At 35.2% G+C, this 24,667-nt stretch overlaps 1 protein-coding gene across 1 annotated transcript in view; it reads left to right on the forward strand.

Moving 5' to 3' along the window:
* Positions 1-24,667, forward strand: part of LOC107084010 (O-acetyl-ADP-ribose deacetylase MACROD1-like) — a 583,486-nt gene that overhangs the window by 369,288 nt on the left and 189,531 nt on the right. The window contains exon 4 of the mRNA XM_015373637.1: positions 3,044-3,165. Within this exon, the coding sequence (XP_015229123.1) occupies positions 3,044-3,165 (122 nt within the window). The remainder of the gene's footprint in view (positions 1-3,043; positions 3,166-24,667) is intronic.

A 24,667-nucleotide genomic window follows, 5' to 3' on the forward strand; every position in this document is an offset into this window, starting at 1 on the left:
GTCATAAAAGTTTATGACCCTTCTGGTTGAAACACAGAATAGTTATCACTCTAACAACGTATATGAGACAGTCGTCAGTCATTAGTGATGTCACTGAAACTTAAACCAACAATTGCGAGCAGTTACTTTTTAGAGTACTAGGATGGCTATTTTAATCTTTTCTTAATGTTAATAAATGTAATAATAAAAAACTTTTTTTTTTAATTTAACTGTCTTATAATGATATGAAATCAAAATCTAATGTTTGATCTAAAAACTGAATGAAGAGAAAAAAGCAAAAAAAGAAAAGAAGAAAGATAAAATAGAAGGGTGCAAATCATTTAGCATAACTGTAAAAAGCCATAATGGTATGTTTTACTAGACAGAGTATTCTTTATAAAATGTATTTTTTTTAATAAAGCTCTATGAACATATACAGTCTTCTTATATGGTTTTATGTTATGATCAGTATCTGTAGCTTTCTTTGTGTCTGTATGTAGCTATGTACCATTGTCATGATTTAGAGTTAATTTGATTGTGTTCTTTCTGATTATATAGCATTGATGGTGCCAAATAACTTCTGTTCATATTACTGTTTTTATAATAAGAAAATTCAATACCCCTCCAGACACTTTTTAAAGTGGTTCTCATCACAGATGTGTACTAGGAAACTGTCATGGAAATGCACTTCCTTTTGGCCCTTTTAATAGATCCTAAAGAACCTTTGACAGTTTTATTGGTTTGGCCCTACAGAAATGGTCTTTTCTTTTGTTTTTCTCCCTTGTTACTAAGTTGTATAAATATTTATTTCATGTGAAAAGGCTTAAGAAAAACAACAATGAAGAGATTTCAACCTGGTGAGATGTTTAAATTTTCATGAATTCCCCAGTCGTCTGGTTTTTTGGCACTTGTCCAATCTCTAATTGCCATATTGCCTTTTTCAGGGTAGAAGAACATGAAATATGCAGGAAAACAACCTACCACTTGTCCCATTATAACAATGTTGTCAGTTTTCCCCCTGCTATTGTGAGAAAAAAAGAAAGCCAGACTGGCAGCTCCATTCCCGTAACTACTCATCTTGGAATGCCTCAAGCCATTCTTGTGTTTTTACCTCTTGCAGAAACAAAATGTTACCCCATATGCAACTCAGTGGTCCCTACTATTTTTCTTCATTGGCCATAAAAAACAAACAAACAAACAAAAAACTGGATTCAATGTGTAGTTTATGTAGTAGAATTTTTTACATTCTCGATAGTTTTGGTGTTAAATCATTTTGTACAAAATAAACAAGCAAACAAGATATGATGATTTTAGGGTTAAACATCCTAACCTGAACCCAATTTTAATTGTGTTGCAATTCATATTTTAGTAGCAAAAACTTAAATCTTCATGTATTAAAATGAAAAGAATTGTGTATAAGAGCACATTTATGTGTTATACCTCATAAATTGATGTGTACCATTAAGTAATATAGGGTGCTACTTCTTTCCATCCATCTACTTTCCATCACGCTTATGCCTGCTGGGGTCACGAGGGCTGATGGTGCCTATCTCCAGCTGTTAACGGGCGAGAAACTGGGTAAACCCTGGACAGGTCGCCACTCTATCTCAAGGCAACACAGAGGCAAACAGGACAAACAACCATTCACACACATAATCACACCTAAGGAGAATTTAGATGAGTCAATTAACTAACAGTCACATTTTTGGACAGTGGGAGGAAGCCAGAGTACCCGGAGAGAACACACACATGCAGAGGGAGAACATGCAAAACTTCATGCAGAAAGATCCCGGGTCTGGAATCGAATGTGAAACCTTCTTGCTGCAAGGCAGCAGTGCTACCCACTGCGCCAATGTGCAGCTCTAGGATGCTACTTTACATTTTGAATTAAAATAAATTTTTATTGCATTTGAAAAGATACAAAGAAATAAAATACAGATTTATGAAATAAAATACATTATCTCTCAGGTATTTATCTCAAATTTTTGTACCTTTTGTACTTTTCCAGTTTTGCTCCTCATGTTCTGGATAATAGTAATTTAGTAGGGACCGCGTTACTTTTGTACCTACTTGATATGTATTATTGTTTTCTAAAGATTGTCCACAAGAAGAAAATTTCAATATCTGACTTTAAAAATTTTATATACAGTACAGGTAGGAGACATCCAGTTAGGTTGATTGTCAATATCAGATATTACTACACATCAAAACTGTGAAAATGTTAACTTGGAACTGATACCATTTGTTTTGTAGACCGCTTGTTTGTTTACAGGACAGAAAAACCCAAAGTGATTTTTATCAAAATGGCAACAAATTTATACAAAAAGGGAGTAGAAAATTTGGATGCAAGTGAAACTCTTTTATATTGTTTAAAAACCATGGTAATAAAACTTTCTGCTGTGTTTTATGCTAAGAAGGCCAAAACTGCCAGGCTACATTTCCATCATTACCTTTTAAACTATCTTATTTTCCTGTCACCACTACTGTGATTTGATTTTAAAAAAAGCATTCCTCAGTCTGGTCGGGTTTGCATCACATCCACTGATTGACAGGTGATATAACTGTGGGATCAACGGTCGTCCAATTTACAGTTTGTTACAAGTTATAGTTCACTTGAAAAAGATATGATGGGAAAGTGAACTTCTTCAAACAAAAATATAAACAAAAATAAAAATCTGTGAATAGTCTGTACCAAACAAGCTGACCAAAGGAGTTTACTGTGTAAAAACACCCTGAGAAGGGTTTTGTTTTTTCTAAAGGGGAATAAACGAATCTTTTAATAACAAATATTTCCAAAGGAAAATTTGTCAGCATTTTTTATGTAATTGAAAATTGACACCAAACCAATTCCAGTGCTTAACTAATGGAAAGTTAAACCATTTTTTATCTGTGTGTTTTAATAAAACCTGGCTAGGAACTGCTTTGGTGATAAAACTGTATTAGAAATGTGCTTTTTCACTTATACACCTGATGTTTCCTTCTCTTGGATAATGAAGGGTCCAAAGCACTTTATGCTTCATGTGAACACATTGGTTAAATAAGATATTTGCTCTTCTTCCAACAGATGTGATCCACACTGTTGGCCCGGTGGCAAGAGGTCATGTTAGCCAAAAGGAGAGAGACGATCTTACCTCCTGCTATAAAAACTCCCTGGATTTGATGAAGGAGCATAACTTGAGTTCTGTGGTGAGTACAATGTTTCTGATTTTCACCGCATTAAGGGTATAAATCATTCTGAATTCCTTAGGGTTTGAAAGCAACAACAAGCAGTGTTTGAATTTGGAAAAGGTACAACAGCAAAAAGGATTTTGAGCATTTCCTTTTAGATACTGTTCTGAAAAAAGGCCTAATCTTCTTTGCTCAAACAAAAGGAACACATAACAAAGCAGAATGGTAACGTGTTGTCAATGAAGGTTTTTCATGTATAATAGTTTTTCATGGCATTTGGCACATATTCAAATAAATCCTAATCCTTTGTTCAGGCCCATCTATCTTTCAACTGTAATTAGCTGTTTGTTTTTCTCTTTGTTTAGGTAACTTTCTACACTATGCCAATAGATGTTTTTTTTTTTTTTTTTGAAAAAGACATGTATATTAAAAGGAAGATGGTGTAAATAGTATTTTTTTTGCTTCCTCTTAGCCCTTCAAATTTATTTTCTTCCCTTTTAAATACAGTAAAATGTTGGTTGAATTATAGGGGATAATGAGAAAATGAGGACAACAATGGTTCTGTCCACAATTAACATCTTCTTGTTCATATTCCCTCTGAAAACCCTTAAACCTTAAAAGCTGATCGAGACATAAGACCAATCAGTATCACACCAAAGAGCTAGAAATCACATTTTGTGTGCCAACCTACTGCCCTGCTGCCTCATCAGAGGCCAATCAGTGGAGGCACTCGCCTACAGAGAAGCATAGATGACTGCCAGTCTCATTAAAAATGACTGTGACAATCCCCTGCTCTGCTGATGACTTATTGTTAGTGACACAGAATCCTTTACAGACTCCTCTTGGTAGCAATTAAATGGCCTGTGAAACCAAATGTGGTAGACATGCTGTTTAGAAGGCAGCACTTTTTAACTTAAAGTAGCAGTCAGTATTTTGGCATTTATTTTTTCATATATTTAGATAGAAAAAAATATTGACATTAATATTGATGTCAATGCTTTGTTAGATTAAAATTGCTTTAACTAATAATCTCTGCTTAGACGGACGATCTCTCAGTTTTGTAGGGTTGTCCCCATACAGAAGATGGAAATAAAGAAATAATGCTCTTAGTTAATTACTGTCAATGACAGCCAGAAGCCTCTGTTGACATTAATTTGTGTGGAAAGTGTTGTTTAAGGTGTGCCATACAAAGTTTTTTAAATTTACAACTTTTGTTACTGCCCAGCTGGTTTCCAGAGTGAATGTAGCTGTTCCTTCAACTTATTTATTTATTTTTTCTTAATCTGCTTGGATATGTGAACAACCAGCTTCCTTACGAATGATCTGCTGTATCTTCCTGTGAAGACTGTCTTCTTGTCATATGTCATGTCAGCAGTGTTCTCTGTGATTTTGTAACTGAGTGACCCAGGGTAAAAGACTGTTTAAAGGCTTAGGAAACCTTTTCAAGTGCTTAGAGTTAATGAGCCGATTAACTCTGTTTTGAGTTAATGACCTGGTGTGACACCAGAGTTTCCAATAATGAACTTTTTTACAGTATTCGTATTTCTGACACTCTAAGTTTTGGATTTTCTTTACCTTTGGGTCAGACTAATCAAAAATGCAATAAGCTAATACTTAAAAATGCATCACTATAACACAAGCTTTGCTTTCTGAGATGACTGGAGAAACATATTGCACTTTTACACTATTCAAATTTTTTAGATGTTCCTTTATATTTTGTGACTTTTTGATCAAAACATATCTGTACAATTGTTCTTTGAATTTTCTGGATTATAAACTGTTAAAGGAGTACTAATCTTTATTAGGTTGACTTACACATGTTTTTATTTAATAGGAAATTTACCACATGATGCCATTATCTTGGATGAACCCAAGACTTTATTTGGAATGAAGTTCAGTAGTTCTTCACCAAATAGCCTTTTGCACAAAGGATTTTTTTTTCTTTTTTATATCATTTGACCGATGTCTTTCTCCTACATGTTTTCTGTATCCTCTACATTACGTTTGCAAAATAGAAACTCTTTAGACTCTTTGATGATATCTTTTTTGTTGCTGGTGTTATCTCAAAGGTAAGCTTTGTAGTGTATATTTTAGAACATTCTAATTTGAATCAGTTATCAGAAAAAAATGCATCAGGTGTCAGGAAAAAAACTTATCAGGTCATTTTTTTTTCCCCTCTGGGCCTAAATAATTTTTCAAGTAAATCAGATCTTCAGCTAAATGCAAATCAGCATTTGCATTTTTTTGTTGTTGTTTGTTTCCTAGAATCCAATAAAGGAGTAAATCTGACTTATTAACATAAAAACCTGGAAAGATCTACAATAAATGCCAGTTGAAAATACAAAAAAGTATATTTTTTTAAGGTGCTGGGATTTAAAAGCAAAGAGATCTTCTAAAGGTAAATGCCACAGCAACAATATCCTAACAGCTTGTGTGGTTTAATCCATAAATTACAGCAATACCCTCCTTGTTTCTTGCACCATCCAAGACATTACTTCCTACAGGCCCATGTCCTGATTTATTAATACAGTATTACATCATTTTGAAGAAACTGTGTTCCGGTTTCAATTGGAGCAGCCTGAAGTCTTTTTAATGTATTTATACATACTGAATTCTATTGAGCTGGGCTTTAATAAAAAACAGCAATGTTTTGTGATCCTCGTAGAATAAGACTTATCTTTAAATTCTCTCTCCCTTTTGTTTTTCTTTGCTTTAGGCACAGTAGAGAATAGTGGCCAGAAACAAAGAGTAGTTTTTAATTCATTTTGTTTTGTTTTTTTATTTTCTCATATGATGCCGCGGTCACATTTAGGTCTACCTTGATATCAAGATTTTTTCAGGGGGGAGGATTGTAAAGCTGTCTGCTAATTCTTGGCTAACAATCTGGTTGCTTCCTGTTGCGAAGCACAGTATGTTCAATATTCTGTGAGCTGATCAGCCCTAAGCTCATATCGACTAATCCAAAAGTGTCTCGGTTTGATAGAAATAAGCTGCACTCCTGAAGACAGGCACCCTGCTAAGAAGACTATGGGGTGAATAAAATGAAGAAAGGGAGTACAATTGAAAGTATTATAAGGCTGGCTTCTTAATGAGGATTTCGGGGTTTTAAGCAGGAATAGGAGTTGAGACAAAGCCTATCAAAAATACATTTAGGCATTAAAGATTTTTGAAGAAAAAAAAAACTATGCTGGTTAATCTGTTGGAAATCAGAGGCTTGCTTCAGGTAACAAAACGTTACAGCTGCCAGACATGTAAAGACCTTGTTTACGTGAATTTCACCAAATCTTTTGACTGGAAAGGTTTTTCTTTATCTTACACAATAGTGTTTTAATGAAAAAGAAATGAACAATAACTGTAGAATTCATGAATTGGTTAACAATGACTTAAGGAATTTTGCTCTTTTTATGTCATGCTGAGTTATTCAAAGAGGGATTAGAGACACTCGGCATAGCAGAGCTTTTTACAAGGGTAGAAGCATGTGAGGCAACCAGGGCTGAAAGACTTACTTTTAATAATGTGCAGATAGGCATCATGCACAATTGAGGATGCTTTATGCACACTGTGTGTGCTCTGCAAACGTGTTCTTATCAATTGCATCAAAAAGACCAAAAAACAAAGCAGTTTTGTCAGGGATATATTTAGGCAAAAGTTAAAAAAATGGGTAGTTGATAAACCTAAACTTACAAGGAGAGCAGCAATTAGAGAAGATTTATAATTACAGCAATAGATTTACTTATTTATATACATGTAAAATATATCTCTTTTAGCGAAAGAAAAACATCATGCCAGTCATGATGGGATTATCTGATAGTAATGAATTGAATGAATTACTTTGATAGCACCTCTCTGATTATTTGTTTTTAGATGTATCAATAGCAAAGAAATTCTGTTATTTTTATGAGTGAGAGGATATTTTAGTTTATCTTATTGAAATATGTAGGTTAGTGCAACTGAAATTTTGAAAATGTTTCTGTATGTTTATGCAAATATTGCATCAAAGTCTGAAGCAATATTTAAAAACTGATGTTTACAGATGATAATCCAGATATTATTTAAACCCATTTTCAAAGTGACTTAGAGTGTTCAGAAACTTTGAATTGGATTGGACTTTTTAGGAAATGTTTTATTTAATTTTTGTGTAGCTTTCTTTTTCTTATTTTTCCCTTTTAAGTTTCCACCTGTTTTGTTGGCTTGATGGATTTTTAAGGGTTTTAGATAAGTACATGTCTATTAGGTTAAATATGTCGTATTAATATTTGTATTATCATACAAATAATTTAGACTCTTGCTCGACACTTCCCTATTGCCAAGTTTGGGTAGGTAAGTATTTCCTCTTTGTGGGAAATTACAATGAGGGCAAGCCAAGATGCCTGCTGTTTAATCCTGGCAGTGAAGCTGTGTGATGGATGATACAGACTGTAAAGCCCCTTAGCCTTGATACATTTTATACAGTTGTGCAATTGTTTTTTTTAATTCTGGATATAATTAATAATTATAATTTGAAATTGTAATTATAAAATTTATTTTTAATTAGATGCAAATTAAAATAAAGTGGTTGTGATTTAGAGTTATTAGCCTTTAATCATTATGACTAATATTTGTGTTTATTAATTGATAATCATAACTTATATACCTTAGGAAGTTTGTATTTAAACTGTTGGGATGAGTTATATTAACCACCAAAGAAAATGAATAACTTTAATATTTAGTTGCAATTGTAGCTACTAATCACCAATCATTATCCATAAAAGAAAAAATGTCTGTATTCTGGTTAAATCACAAAGGGAATCTCCTTGCAGGCCACCACACTTTGTCTGGTTGAAATAAATGAAACCAATAATTCCCTATTAAAGCAATTATCTCTTTAACTATTCAATTTGAACACACATCTGTTAGAATAAACAATAGAAAAAACAAATCAGTAATCTTGATGAATGTTGAGGTAGCCAAATCTTAATCTTTATCTTAATCTTATTTGGATAATTCTGTGATAGAGAATCAAATCAAATTGGGAAAATCACCATTTCTGAGCTGTGGTGTTAATGTAAGAGCACTTCATAAAAAATAAAAAAAATATTTGCATGTATATTATTCTAAAGAATCTTTAGGCAATTTCACAATTAGTGAAAGATTAACGTTAACATTAGCACACAAAATCAACAGCAGTCAAGCACAAATTAAGTAGTTTAACCAGATTATAAACCAACAAGCTAGTAGGGGCTTTTTTTCAGCAGGCTGCAGCAGGCGGTGTCAGTACCTGATCCGCACTGGATTTCCTTCGGGTGCCCTTGGTGGTACTTCCATATCAATGCAAACTTCCATATTAATGCGTTTTTTTTGCACCATGTTTTATCTTCCTCACTGTTTACATTTGATCACTTCTGCACTTTGTGGAATGGAAATGTTCATTTACTGTCTGAAAAACTGCACAGAACGAAATTTTGTTTTGTATACATTCTTTGTATACAAAACAACAATAAAAGTTGTCAAAGTCTAAATAAAAAAGACCTAAATTATTTTCCCCCCTCCCTAAAAATAATTAGCCTACTAAACTACAATGTGTTAAAGATTAATCATTTATATTCGGAGAAAATAAATCTTTAATCTGTACCCAATCTCTCCAGCAAACAGGATCCTATGATATTTCTGGGAGCAACCTTTTTTCAGCTTTGGGCTTGTATATAAATCTAGCTTTATGCTTGCCTTTCGTTTTACCTTTATGGTATATAGTGCAAAATCTAAAGAAAGACACAACTAAAATGCAAACTAACATGTAATCATATTTTGTCAGACTGCCTTAAGCATCTCCAATGATGACATCAGACAAGCAATTTAATATAGAGAATGTAAACGCGTCATATTGTTTCAGAAAAGTTATTAAATGTTTTTAATAAGATGTAGTTTAGCGTTCTTTGGTGATTTAAGGATAGAAATATATCTGATCTGTCGCTGTTCTGCTATTCTGCTAAGATCCTACGTAGTTAGCCTCTTTAGCTGGCCCGGGTCAGCTGCAGCCTCTTTCCGGCCTCCAGCGCTCTGTTTGTCAGCGGGCTTCTCTGATCTGTGCTCCTTCCTGAGCTAGGCAAGCTGCTGCCTTTGGTTTCTGTGTTGGATTGTATATTAGCCTAACTTGACTCAGTCACATTATGATGGCGATCTCTACTGGACTTAGTTTGTCAGCTCTGCACTGCAATACTGTAGCGCAACCATGTCTGCCCTCACAAATGGGCATTGGTTCCTATTTAATTATAAATTAGAAGGCACACAGAGAACATTTTTTTTATTTCGCATAATATATAAAGATGTTTTTTCGCTGTTTCCTAAACTGAGATGTTATATATTATCAATATGAAATATAGAAGGAGCTCCTCCTAAAGCCCTTTTTTACATCAAGTCTAGTAGGTTGACTAGCCCCCATCTCTGTGTCCACCATCCCACCCACTGAATTTCGGAATTACATAGATTATCTTGTCTAGAATAATGTGGAATTTTGAGGTGCTTATGTAGCTTAATTCTAATATTCCTTTCTGAGTCAGATTGAACTACTGTACTAACCTCTTTGATATACACCTAAAAGTGACCAAGTATATTTTCTTTCATATGACATTCCATTCATCGTTCTTACCAGCTTATCTGTAAAAGGATGCAGGGAGGCTAAAGTTCGTCTCTTGCTGTTATTTTGGCAAAAAGCACATGTGAAGTTCTGCTCTTTCTTCTCTTTTAAATTCAGATGGACCCTCTGTTTTTGTATGCATAACTTTGTCAGATACAGATGATTTAAAAGAAAACTGCCAAATAATAATAATTTAGCTAATGTTTTATCTATAAACTGTGACCATGCATTAATGTCTGTGTGTGTTTATGTCCTTTTTGTGTTTCTGCAGGGATGGATATTAGTGTAGCTTGTGTCATTTCAACATATTTGCTCATTTCCTCTTTCCGTGGAAGACGCTTATGGTTTAGTGCCTTGTTTGCAGTTTAAAGCGCAGCAGGCTGTTAACCCTCCCTGAGCTCTGACTTACCACAGCCTGCATAGTCATATTTGCTGGCTAGACTCCCCAGCATCATTGGAGAGGAATCATGGGGAGCTCCATGCACCCTGGCAGGACAGTTGCAGCTCTTTTTTAGGATCGTGAGCAAACACTGTCAAACTGCCCCATAACTGCTCAGTATGTATTATGCTCCACTATATTGTTTGTCTCCTCAGTGGATCCAAATACAAAATGTAGTGGGAAATATGGATTTATCTGAGCAGATCTGAATGTGCGAATAAGGATGATCATGCTACTTTGGCAGTCAATAAGCACGAAGAGGCTGTAGCAGGATGTCAATATTTGCTTGAGCCCAGACATATTAAACAAACCTAATGATTGCTTGGATGGATATTGCATACTGTTTATTATGGTCTGTTTGCAAAGAGCTAAAATTACTGAATGGCTTCAGTTTTGTGGGATAGAAAAAATCATGTATAAATTTATACATAACAGGAAACAGAAATCAATGATTTTATGTAATTCCTCTGAGTGTTATGGTGCAGTCCCACCTCTGAGATGGTTATTTTTCAACTCAACTGCCAGTTTTAACTTTGCAGAACTGTGTTCACCTTAAAAAGAAATAATCATTGCAAAATAAATCATTACCTAGAGAAAAGTAGATTGTCTCCCCCTCAAGAGCTCAGAATAAATGCAAACTTATAACTGATGAAAGCAACACAACTTTATGTGTAAAACACAATTTATGCACAGAGCTCTTAGAAGTGATTAGTTGGGATGATGAGAGGTAGTAGTTCTTCACTTCTATGTCTCAAGCAATTTATAGGACCGGAAGGTAGTAATGAAAAGAGCAGTAGCAAAATTATAGCTTTGAGAAAAAGTAAAAAGCTTATAACTACTGATTTAAAAAAGCCAATAGCTAAATCTTGCAGCTGAACTGATGGAATATTTAACATTAACTTAATTCTAAAGCTGTAGTAAAATTTATATTTGGTCTCTCCTTATAAAGAAGGCAGCAGTTATTGTGTGTCTCAGGTTTTCAGGAAATTAGTTTCACAACTAAGCAGATGAAGAAATTTCAAGCTTCCCCTCTTAGCATTAAAACCATAACCTTTGCTCTGTGATCACCTGATGAGTCTTTATTTCTCTTAGCTGACCAGCAACAGATTTATTTAGGTCCAAGAGCATTCTTGTGCAATGATTTAAGAACTGGGCAATATAAATTATTTCAAGATCGAATTGCATGATGTCATAAAAAATATTTAGATGTAAACTTCATTGCAAATTAGTTTCAAAGCAAATAGGTTTCTTCCATTATACGTTAGTATTAAATGCAGGAAAGAGGATTCTGTAGTGGAAGATATGTCCAACTGCCGTATTTTATAATCATGAGTATGCGTCAGTGCTCCCTCCTTCGGAAAAGTTTGCTATGCTGGAAACACCTCCACCGGTAATTTTGTATTTGACCTAGAGAGGCAGCAAAGTGCCAGGATGCACCTAGTCAGCAGGCAATCTCCATAAGTAGAAGAGGTCTCTTCTGGCGTTATTACTGCAGGTTATATTTACAATTTGTTGGTGTGTTCTCACTGCTGCTGCTACAACTTACTTTGGGATTTCAAATTGTTCACTCCTACATGGAGAATATGTTTTTTTAATAAAACATTTCAATTAAAGGAAAATCTGCATGATGTTGAAATGCTTGTATAATCATTTTGCTATGTGGCAATAGTGCGATATGTTTGATCAGTACATAAACATGAAGTACATAAATACATATTGCATTGGATAGCAGAAGGTTACTAGGAGCTACTCTTTTCAACTACATTGAAAAAAGGCTTTCTTTTCCAGTTAGGTTTGTCAGGATTCTTTTCGGCCATTGATGCTCGTGGTTACACAATGGATTTAACATAGCAAGCTGCAGCAGCAAACAAATATAGTACTTTGTTTTCCTTTGGCGTAATGGCCAAACAGCGGATGAGCTACGCTTGGAGCCTATGTAAATAACGTACTGGGGCATGTATGTAAAATTTTTGATTGATGATTAATCATTCCGTAAAAATAAAAAATAAAAAAATCCACTGGACTTGGTTTCCAAGATCTGAAGACGTTTCGCCACCTCTCCAGGAAGCTTTCTCAATTCCTCTCCAGCTTCCTGGAGAGGTGGCGAAACGTCTTCAAATCTTGGAAACCAAGTCCAGTGGATTTTTTTTTGTTTTTTTTTTTTACTTTTTTGGAATGACTATGACCTGAATGACTGAGAATCTTCATCAGCATATTGATGATTAGCCAATCCACTTTTTGACGGTAGGCAAAGTAGATTGGCTAATGTTTTTTAGGCCCCACCACTGCCAGTTTATGGATTTTAATTTTCTTTTCACCTTACATACCTTTAAGTCTAAGGTTGCTTTCTTTTGTGTCACAAACTTCCATTACTCTTGTTTCCTTCATTAAGCTCTTTGAGATTTTTTACCCTTCCATTTTTAGCGACTGTTGACACAATCAGTAAATGTTAAAGACTGGTGAAGTAATGACAGAAATACATAGTTGTGCCTCATCAACATACATCAGTTATCAAAAATTCTAGTAGCACTAAGTAGGGGATCACATAGACATAAAATAAAGAAGTGCCAAAAACTGAAGCTTTTGGAAACCCCTGTTATTTCTGTCTGTTCAGATTTGCCAAATGACAAAAACTAGCTCATGTCTATCTGTTAGAATCTAATCAAAATGCTCACAATACTAGACATTCTGATAAACATTTTAATCTATTATTAAGATTTAAGTGTTTTCTATATTATGGTAAATAACTGGTAATTATTCTGAGGGACAATGCTTGATATCATCCGTTCATTGTATTTTTTACACAAGATGATCAATAATTTCCTACCATTTCTTACTTATATATCCCAAACAAATAATTATTAGGTTCTTGGAAAATATTTGTCTCAAGCAAACACGGTGACAGTTGAAAGGTTCATTGAATGGTATTCAAATATATTTTTTGGTGTGTTTTCAATTGTAATGGTACTAAGACGTTACAGTGATGTTTTGTTCTTCAGTAATAGTGGCCACACAACATTGCCTTGAGGTATATCATTTGACATCTTTGCCCTCTCAGATTTATACCAGCCAAAAGACAGAAAGTATTTCTTATCTTTCAAGTAATATTTTCACTAATTACCAGATAATCTCACCTGCTTTTCCAATTTATCAGCCAGTATGTTATGATCAGCTGTGTCAAATTAAGCATTGAGATCCAGTAATACCAGGACAGATGGAACCATAAACATGGGTCTCCTGCCTTGGTTGCTTATGGAAATCTGCTTAGATTCTCTCCAGGAAGCAGTATGGCAGTATAGCATCTGTGCCTGGAAAAATAAATGCTATAAGAAGAGGGATGCCAAAATATGGAAGTTATTCAGTCTTAGACTGTTGGATCTCTGACTTTACAGAACGTATCATCATCATCATCGTCACCATCATGTGCTGGTGACCTTAAGAAAAACAGTATTATCAGAGGATCACCAAATCATCATTAATGTTTAATTCCAGAAACAACTTTATTAAGATGGAGTAAATAAGACACAAGAAGCATTTAACTAAATCCAGTTATGACTTTGACAATTGGATGTTTTGTGCAAGTATTTGCCATTAAGCTATTCCTGGCAACAGACAGTGGGTTGGCAGCTGCCAGCATGGGCCGTGACAGGGTCGCAGACTGTATTTAGTGGCCTCCTGTCTGACTCCCAGGCGGCCTTGGAAGTGTTTTGTAGTCATAACACAGTGGCTTTGGAGCAATCCAGCAGGGAAGCCACAAATTGCCTGTTGAGGGAAAAAAAAGCTGAAAGCCAAGTGGATTGCACATGAATGGTGTAGAATGATAGGATTAACCACCCTTCTCTGTGGGCTCATTCCAAGGCTGCTAGGAGCATTAGCTTTCATTCATCCTGCTCCACGGTGTTCCCAGAATGCATTCCCCAAAAAAAACAATATCGCCCGGTAACACAAATCAGGACGTACATTCTGTTTGAAGATGATAGCTGATAGTCCTGACTGAATAATGTTAGACATAAAAGGGGACAAAGAACTGCTGTATGAAAGGATTGAAGGAAGGTAGCCCCAAGGTATTAGTGAATATAACCTTGTTATATTTCTTTTTCTATTTTTTTAAGGTATTTTGTTCTCTCGGGAACTCTGCTATGTGAGTTTCGCTTTTTCCTTCTAATTCATGTACATAATTTCTTGCTTAGAAATGTTATTAATATTATTATTGTAGTGTGAGTGCATTCGAGACTTAATTTCATTGCATTTCCAAATACTGTCATGTCAGACTCCAGTGTTTTAGTCCCTCATCCGTTTCCGTTCGGCTTGCTACCTCCCCAGATGATTCATTAGTTATCATTTATGTGTCCACTGCAGAGACTGTGCACACAATTCTCCTCTGCCTGTTTTTCTACCTATTCTGTGACATATTATCATTTCAGAATCCAAGCAGCACTAGATCCTATTTTGTAATGGCTGGTTAAATGGAAATTTGATGATGCACAAACTTTGAATGTTGTCATTGCAAAAGAAAACTGTGGCATTAACTGCAATAGGATAATGAGAGGATTATTTCTGATCTGCTTACACACAAATAGCTACTTTTTATAGCTGTATACAGCTTGGTATTATGTTTAGTTTTGGTTGTTTTTCATTTTATTATATCAGTCAGGAATTGCTATTATCTGATTACATTATTTGACCATCAGATTTACTTTTCTATCTGACTGTTCTCAAGTTTTAAATAGATTTGACAGCTGCTTCAAATATGCATTCAAGTAAATAAAACAACTATACGTTTGTGATTAAGAAAAAAAAAACAGCATTAAAAAGGGGATTAAATTAAGGAAAATAAAATAAAAAAAAACTGTTTTGATTACACAAAATGTATTTCCTGGTGCAAATCCCAAAAGGTTTAACTCAAGTCAGTAACTTCCCTTACAAAGTTATTGATAACCCATGAGCTTTTTATTTTTTTATTTTTTTTACAGTTTTCCACATAATAACCACAAACTTTTATTAACTTACTGGCAGCTTACGTGATTGACCATCATATTGTATCATAAAATGTTGAAATCGAAAGAAAGGGATAGTTTGTAAACATCCTGAAAGCGTGTCTTTTTCCAAGTACAAGGGCAGATTTTCAATTGATTTTTGGGTTCGCTGGGCCATTCTAACGTATTATTATGATTTGATCTGAACAAATCAATATTTACTGTTTGGATGTATGTTTAGGGTCCTTTTCTTGCTCTGAGATACAAGTCTGATGTAGGCTCTATAGGTTTTCCTCCATCCTAGCCTTTTTAGCTCTATTATAGCTTTATCTATCTTTCTATAAACTCTGGTCAGCTTTGGCGTCCCTTTTGAAGAGCATCATCCCTAGACCGCTACTATGGTCAAGGTTTAGAAGGCTGTGCTCAGGAAGCCATGCAGGGTTCGTTTTGTATCAGACATGTTGAATTGCAATCATTTTTACTGACCTATTTGAAGCCTTCATAATGCAATCTAAAAGGCCTTCACCCTACAAAAGTTGGACATTTTACTAATTATTTGACTTGCATTAGATTTGATTTAGGGATACCAGAGTAAATAGGGCTGATTACAAGACACTCTTGCCGTCGGTTTTATAAAGAAAACTGAAAGCTTTTACTTCCACACAACTTTTATACACTATTTTACAAATTCAGTAGACATTTTTGAAGAAAGAAGAAATTGAACTGTATTGATCTCAAAATGTAGAAATTCACTCTCTGCATTTAACTCTGCATGGGGATCAAACAGGGCAACCCTCTCAGAGCATAAGTGCACTGCTCTAACCACTAGGCTAACACTCCCCCCAGTGTTTTTTTTTTTTTTTGCATTCTGGTTTATGCTCGCCACAAACCTGGATGTTGCCCCAAACCCTGCAAATGTTTAAATTAAGGTAAATGCATGCTCTGGAAGGTTATCAAAAATATGAACATGCACTTAGTACATTAGCATTGGTCTTATTTATTATGAACAAGAATGAGATGAATGTGTTTCTAACCAAAGCAAGTTGCTGATGACAGCTTAGAGCTGAAATGAATCCATCTTCATTTTGTCAATAATAAAGTTTAAAACTTTTAATGCATTGACAGTGGCTCCTAATCTGTTATTATGTTTTATTAGCCCTTCCAATATCTTAAACATTGACCTAAGTAGGCCTGCAACACTGAGCCGTATTGCATTATATATATATATATATATATATATATATATATATATATATATATATATATATATATATATATATATATATATGCCCTTATTTTTGCCTGTTTTGAAAGAAGAAAGACAGGAAATGGGAGCTGAGAAAAGGGAATGACATGTGGCAAATGTCAACAGGCTGGTGCTTGAAGTTGTTAGGGCTGCATCAAGGACCAAGCCTCACTACAAGGTTTAAGTGTTTAAACCCTGCACAAACAACATGCACCACAACTAGTGGAATTAACTGATAAATCAAACTGTGGTCGGGGGGGAATGTGCAGACAACTTCCAAATCCATAAAGAAAAAATCCATCCTTTTGCATCATTTTCAAAATAAAAAAAAAGTAGGAGGGTCTTCTGAACAAAGCAGTAAAAATGCCAAAAAAAGCTAAAAATAGCTAAAAAAAAAAAGTGTCAGAAGGAATTTATAAGCCTAAATTCATAAAGATGCACTAAGTTCCTTAGAAAATGTTGTTTCTTTTTCTCATATAATAGGCAGTAATTAGTTGCTCAGGTTGACACAGATTTTCTTGCTCTTTGCCTGGATGTCATGCTAGCCAGGTCTTCTAGCACAACTGTTTGTGGAGTATTTTTTCATTTGCTTTGAAATTATTTTGTAGCAACAGAATGATCTTACCAATATTTTGACACCAAATTAGTAGACATAAATCTTTTTTTGGGACTACAGAGTAAATGGAAAATATGAAAATCCCCTCATAGTCTCACTGTGGGGAATTTTTTCCCCCCACTGCATTTAAGTGTTTCATCAAAGAGCAGAATGCTCCCATGCTGACTGAGACTATTAAGAGTCTTGCACAGGGACCCAGACTGAAAGTCGAAGTTTGAAACCGGCAGTGTACGGCCACTGCATGAACACCTTGACACTGGCAATCTTTGGAAACAGCATCTTTTTGGGCCTCACTGTCATTTTTATTGATCGGAATCAATGCATTCTCCTTTTCCTCTAAAAACAGAAATATTATTTTATAAAATTTTGGGCAAATTATTATATGAGGAGTGGCGTTCAAGTGCAGTGACTGAACTATTAGATGTGCTCCTTGTCCAACAGACATTTGTAAAATTAATGTCTTGTTACAAGACGTCTACAGAGCCGATTGACATGCGGAGGGAATTCAGCTGTTTTATTTAGGTGTGCTGGAGAAAAGAAGCATCTAATATTTGCAGGAGAGTAGCTCTAGATAACTGGACTAGGGCACAGCTGATGTAAGAATCTGTATTTTCTTGGCATGTCCACTTGCTGGGAACATTATGATTTAGATATATTTGTAAATATTTGTTCCTTCACAAATATTTTTGCTTTGTTTAGGAAAACATGAGTCAGTCACATAATTGAATATTGAATGGGTCAAACAGAGGGAAAGGAAAACATATCTGGGGCATTGTGTGCTATAAACAAGTTTACACAGTGCCTTCTCAGTGAGTTGTCATTTGTTTGTAGCCTATTTCCACGTACCTGCATGCATCAACAAAGGTTAATTAGACTGAAGCTTTCTAAAGGTCACACAGCCATTTAAATTAGTCATTTCTGTTTGTCTGATCCAAATCATTGGCAACACTGGGCAAATTAGACCCAATTATACTCATAGTCGTGGTGGAGTTCTGCCACCAAGTCTTGAATTAATGACCACTGGAACCCCAATTACCTCAGCGACCTAATTCAGAGAGAAGGAGTCTCAGCAGGATAAGGAGCCTCAGGTGTGAGTAAAGGTAACATCTCCATCACATCGGTTTCCTTTGACATTGTCTTTATTCCAGTTTTTTGGAGCGCTAGATGAGATGAAATCTTAGTATATGTAAAATATGACATTTCAGTTCAACTTGAGAGGGGTAATCACTGTTGATGGGAGCTGAAGAGATTATCTCCTATGTGGGTTGATGTTAACATCCTACTGTCTTGATTATAAGCAGAGGAAGCCCATCGCCATCATCTCAAAGGCCTCCGAGTTATTTTAGAAAAAGAAAAGCAGCACTTTCATTTTATGTTAACATTTACCGATGATAATAAAGGCTTTTCATATAAGTGAAGTACTGTACTAAGGCACAGTAAAGCAATGGAAAACTCCCTCAGCTCTCAAAATAGTTTCACATCCTTCTTTCCTCAACTACTCTACCTGTGAAGATACTTCTGCATATCTTGGAGGCTCATATTCCTCTGTGGGACCATCTGAGAATAGACACGACAGCTTGCACCCAACTGAGGGACTGTCAAAGAAGTTGTTGATTAAACAGATGTTGTTCCTGCCAGACGCTATTTGACAAAAAAAAAAAAAGAAACACATAAAATAAATAAAACAGGAAAAGTAAACATACATTAATTTCTGTCTTATTTTGTTCCACAGCAGGAATGTAAAGGTGTCACATTTTCACTTAATTTTCCACCTTTAAAGCACTCAAAGGAAGCATCCGGCCCAGAGATCTACCTACAGTAGATGCAGAATGACTGCTTATAGTTGATGTTGGAACAATACAATCTTGCAGAAACAGAAATTTTCATTTAGTTTCCTTTAATGTTGTATTAAAGACTTTTGTCTGTCCACGTTCCCTACTATTGTTTCTAATTGGTATATGATACACAGCTGGTACTTTTAATAACATATTTTCATCACAGAAGGGGATGTGACTGGTCCAGTGATAGACATATGCTAATAAATCAACTATGTTGATCACTCACCCATCGCTTTCCATCAAACTCACACATACTGTAAAACAACTTAAATAGTGTAACGATTTTATACATGTATAGAAACAAATATTTACTAACTAATTTGCACCGACCAACTATAACGGGTCAGCAACCCAAACTGTTCAAAGACCCACATTTGACCAGAAAAACAAAAAGCAAATCTGTCTGAAGCTACAAAAATGTAAGTCTTACATAAGCCTTGTAAGGCAACACGGGCTCTAAGTGTATTAGCCCACTTTAAAAAAGGACTACGTGGGCTTAAATATATAATAAGCACTCATGATTAAATGTTTAACTGGTGACCTGTCCAGGGTGTACCCCACCTCTCGCCCGTAGACTGCTGGAGATAGGCACCAGAACCCCGTCGCGACTCCAGCTGAGATAAAGCGTGATTTAAAATGGATGGATTAAATGTTTAGCCTGGAGCAAATGTCACATAAAGCATGAGGTGAGGGAGGAGCAGTGAACGCTTTCACCACGTGGAATTTACCGTGTGCCGCTTCATCACCCCTGTCAGATTCACTACCGGTAAGTGAAAATGGTGACGAGCATGTAGGACGGCCTCACGCAAACATATCTCCAGAATGATTGACAATTAGGAGGACCACTTATTTTGATGATCCACCCGGAAAAAGAACATCCTCCACTATACCTTTAATCCTTATTACATTTCTTTGTATCAGAAAAACTACAAAACTGACCTTCTGCCAATGTTCAATTTTTATCCTCCAATTGTTCTTCAGCAACTGGTTCATAGGAGACCTCTACTACAGATGCATTGGCATTGCAATGATTCTTATGTTTAAATCTCCTAAATGCACAGTGAATACTGCTCCTTGAACACACATTAGATATTTAGATCACTATTTTAACAACAAAGTGCTTTTTATGTTTGATCAGAGATAAAAAAAAAGTCCTGATCATCTGCTTGTGACCTGTAAGAGTTTGCAAATGAATCTCATTGTTTCTGACAGACCATTAAATAAATATTAAACTGCATTTAAATGTGAATGATTAATAATAACCTTTGATGTCTCATACCTCTAACTAACACACAGAAATTTTGCAGTCTTGTCTGAAAAGCTGCTTATTTTTCTCTGGCAGGGTTCCATCCATTAAGAGTTGTGCTTAAGTCTGAAACACTCACTGTCATCTGATATTTTTTCCCCCACCTTCTGCTTTGATCATAAAAAGTGAGCATAGCAGGAGGATAGAAGTACATTCATGTAAGGTAAATGATCCAGCTCTCATTATGTGTTATGTTCTCTATACTCTGGTACTTTAGATGTGATGAATCTCTGTATTCCTAAGGATAAGGTAACAGGTAGCTGTTGATCGGTAGTGGAATGAATTCTTGTTTACATCATTACAGTTAATTACCATACATGATCCGTCCAGCCAGGAGCCACAGTGCTGTTAGTGTGTTTGAATGTGTGTGTCAGAGTAAACGGAGTCATCTCACTCTGTTTCGCCTCATTATGGATGCAGCTCTATCCCTATGGTAACGCCCCATGTAACTCCAGATTGTTTTGACATCCTCATGGCTGCGCTGAGATATTATACCAGGAACAAGCAACACAGAACAGAAGCATAAATACTGTTACAAAGAGTTGACTCATTTCTTTATCTAAAAGTTTGTTGTGCATTTGTAAATAACAGCGTGGTTGTTAGAGTATTTGTTCCAATCAGATGCTTTTGCATCTCCCCTGGCTCTTTTAAAATACTTTCACTTAACACTTAAGCTTTCCCAATTTCGGTTTCTGACACATTGCAGTAATTCTGCAGTAACTGTTTGGGGTTTAACCTTCATTTGGTTGCTGTGAGTGACTGTCTTTTAAATAACTGTCAAGTATAGTATTTGTCCTGCTTGTTTGAGCTATAACATTATATTAACATATCCCACTAGTGCTGATCATCTATAATTAGCTTATATTCAGGTTTTATAAATAACAAAAGTTTTGATCATCATTTAATGATCACTGTGCAAATAAAGATGAAAATAAATAAGTGCAGTAAATATATTTGTGTGTAATGATTTTACTTGTCATTAACTTTACAGAATCAGCATTTTAACAACATTTATATCTCTATTGAGGTGAACCTGTAACAGAGACTAGAAACCTTTGCCAAATATTTCGATCAGAAAATATTTTGTTGTCATTGAAACAGGCAGCATGAAAACTCTTAGATCCGTATTGAGAGAATTATTCTATTTACCTATTTTTGTGTATATATAAAGGAAAGTCAATGAACAGAAGAAAACCTAAAGAACAAAAAGAAAAATATAACAAAGAAGACTTTGACTCTCTTCAAATGTATGAAGAAAATATATAATCCTTATATGTGAACTTTATTAGCAGAATCGTGTAGATCTTTGCATACATTAAAACCCCAAATCGCTGCATATTTTGTTTTGCAATTAAAGTTTTCTTCATTGCTCTGACTGTTCCTTTGTGGTTTATATAAAGCTAGGTGTTGAACCCTTCATAGATGTCTTTCACTCTTATGTCCTTGAAAGTAGAATTTCCTGCTCTGTAACAGAATTCTTTTTCAACAACCTTGCTCACAATTATCCTTTGGTCATTGTTCACGAAACCCACACATAAGATTATCTTGAGCAGAAGACCTTCCTATTGTAGTTACAACGATGTTCATTTTTTCTCAACTAAACATGAAATTCTTTCCTGGAAGAATTCAGAAAAGCTGCAAAAATCAAAAAAGGATATCTAGATGTTCATTTGATGGTTTTACATAAAATAATTAGGCTTAATACTCATTACACATGGAAAAATCAAGGTACTAGAATTATCCAGATAAAACTGACTGATAAGAAGGAGGAGAACTATTATAATTGGCTACAATAGATTTTCCCTTGCAGTCATGTAAGGAAATTTTGCACAAAGGACTTATGATGAAGTAATTTGGGAGGTACATTTAGATTCAATCTTGCTGAGGGATACTTTGAAATGCAAGATGGAAAAACGGAAGGCTGCTGCAGGCATGTGTCAGACTACTTTACTGCCAGAACTGTAGCTGTGGAAAGAGCTGAATTGCTTTTAAACATGTAAAATGCATTCTGGGTGACGCTGGTATCATTTACACTTTTTCAAAAACTGTCAAAGGACACTTTCATCACTTCAGAGGAATCAAAAAAACAAATTCATTTGGGATGAAATTGAAGTGTAAGCGGCTATGTTTACCCGCTCATATACTACAGACGGTATAGAACACCACTCCACAGCAAACGAAATTGCTTTTCAGGCCAATCCACATAAAAGTGAGAGATGTCCACTGGAAATGACCACTAGTTCTGTCATTTGCTATCTGACTCCCGAATTATTGGAACTGTTTGGCTGTTTTTTGGACCGTTTGCCTATATCTGTATTATAAAGGGTATACTTATGTCCTCTTGTAGTGATGGATGATTTTCTACCTTTGAATTTGAAGAACATCCCTCAGAGAATTCATAAAATCCTATACCCTTTACCAGAAATGAAACTGGTTCTCTGCAGACCCAACATATCCCAGCATAAAGTATCACATTAGCATGATTATATGTTTTCTGTAAAACTAGTTTGCCAACAGTTCACTTGTGCTCAGAAAGTACTGAAATACACAGTTTAGATGTTTACAATAAAAAAATCACAAAAATATTTTCCTAAGCAAATTGAACTAATTGATTTGTGACTAATTCAAAACGAAAATGTGTCAGGATTTTGAAAATTAGATGACTAATAGTTAATTCACTTTTAATTAAGTCGATTCCTAACAGTTTAACTTATTCATTCATATGGCATGCTGATTTAATTTGGTCAGTCTTTTTATTTTAGTCATACAATTTCAGTTTTGAAAAAGTGTACAAAACAAAATGGGCACCAAGGTGTAATTAAATATAATAAAAATAATAATTATAATAATTGAACTTTGCTGATCTCACACTGGAGAAATGTACTTATGCATTTAACCCATCCCCTTGGGGAGCAGTGGGCTGCCATTGTGCGTCACCCAGGGAGCAGTGTGGGGTTAAGGGGTCTCAGAGGGTCTCTGAGGGTATATAGAACAAAAAAAGATGAAAAGAGATTTAGAGTGGTGATACCATATCCATTTTACAAAGAGTAAAGGCAGCAGATCTTAATAAGCAAGCAGGGCCATCCCAAACCAGAAGTGAACATTTCAAACAGTTTTATTACAAACCTTGTAGCAAACATGCCAGTAGTTATAACATGGTGCTTGTTTAATGATACAGGATCCTGATCAAATTCGTAACTGCTTCTCATTATGCTTTCTTTGAATGATATCGAATTATACATAATGTGGAACACACCTTGTATTTAAAATTTTTAGTTGTAGTTCATGTAGCAAGACATATTTTACATTTGTCAGTACTACAAGATCCATGTTAATTCTAAGCAAATGCTGCAGAACATATTCAGCAATCACTTAAGCAGTTTACCCTCCCTTTTGATCAATTTAATCGAAATTTGATTATTATCAAATATAAAATTAACTTTGATGACGAAAGTATTTCACACTCCTCCGATATTGTTTCTAAAGCCATCAATTGCAGCAAAGCCCCCCCATCTTGGATGTGATCAACCATATAAATGGCCTTTATTGGCGGTTATCATCCCATAGAATGGCTTCAGATGGCACACTTAACTCTCTACATTCTAATATACAAACATTGTGCAACATGGGGCATCATCACAAGTACCTGTAACACAAAATGTAAATATATGTTAGAATGTAAGGGTTTTGCAAAATATTGATATTGCTCAGTATGGATGAACAGCTCCATTATCCTCTCCCCCTTCATGCTCCTCCTCTCTTCTATTACTTCTGCTTTGCTCAGCCACTTCAAATGTTATCATTCCATTAAATGGCCATTAATAGTCCCATAGAATAGCTCCAGATTGTGCCACCTACCTACCAGTAGGCTTGTTGGGTTCATCAACGTAAAGGTAAAGAAGCAGTCGACGCGGCTGTTATCATAGGTAAATTTTTATAATTTTATTTACCTATTTCATATTATATGTTTCATGTTGCACGATTGTACCATAAAAAATTCCTAGTTGTGAACTCCTTCACTAACAATGGCAATAAACCCGATTCTGATTCTGAACTATAATGTGGATATTATCATCCATAAGAATCCATTCTGATTCTGATTCTGAACTATAATGTGGATATTATCATCCATAAGAATCCTACTAGAAGGTAGAGGAGGCACAATCTGAAGGCATTCTATGGGATGATAACTGCTAATAAAGGCCATTTAATGGATGATCACATCTGAGATGGGGGGCTTTGCTATGATTGATGGCTTTAGAAGCAGAAGAGAGTTCCTTTCTTCATTACAATATACAGTATCTGACTCAAATGAGCAGTATAAACTATATGGATTGTTGATTAAAAAAAATCTAAGCTGCACCGAATACAAGCCAACGGCAGGACTGGAAAATATCCCAGTATGTAAATCACCCTTAGACAACTGGATCTATAAAAAACAATCGACACCAACTTCATATTCTAGTATGTTCTACCTGTCAACACA

This window comes from Cyprinodon variegatus, unplaced genomic scaffold, assembly GCF_000732505.1.
Source record: "Cyprinodon variegatus isolate N-32 unplaced genomic scaffold, C_variegatus-1.0 Scaffold90, whole genome shotgun sequence".
Taxonomy (NCBI): Eukaryota; Metazoa; Chordata; class Actinopteri; order Cyprinodontiformes; family Cyprinodontidae; genus Cyprinodon; species Cyprinodon variegatus.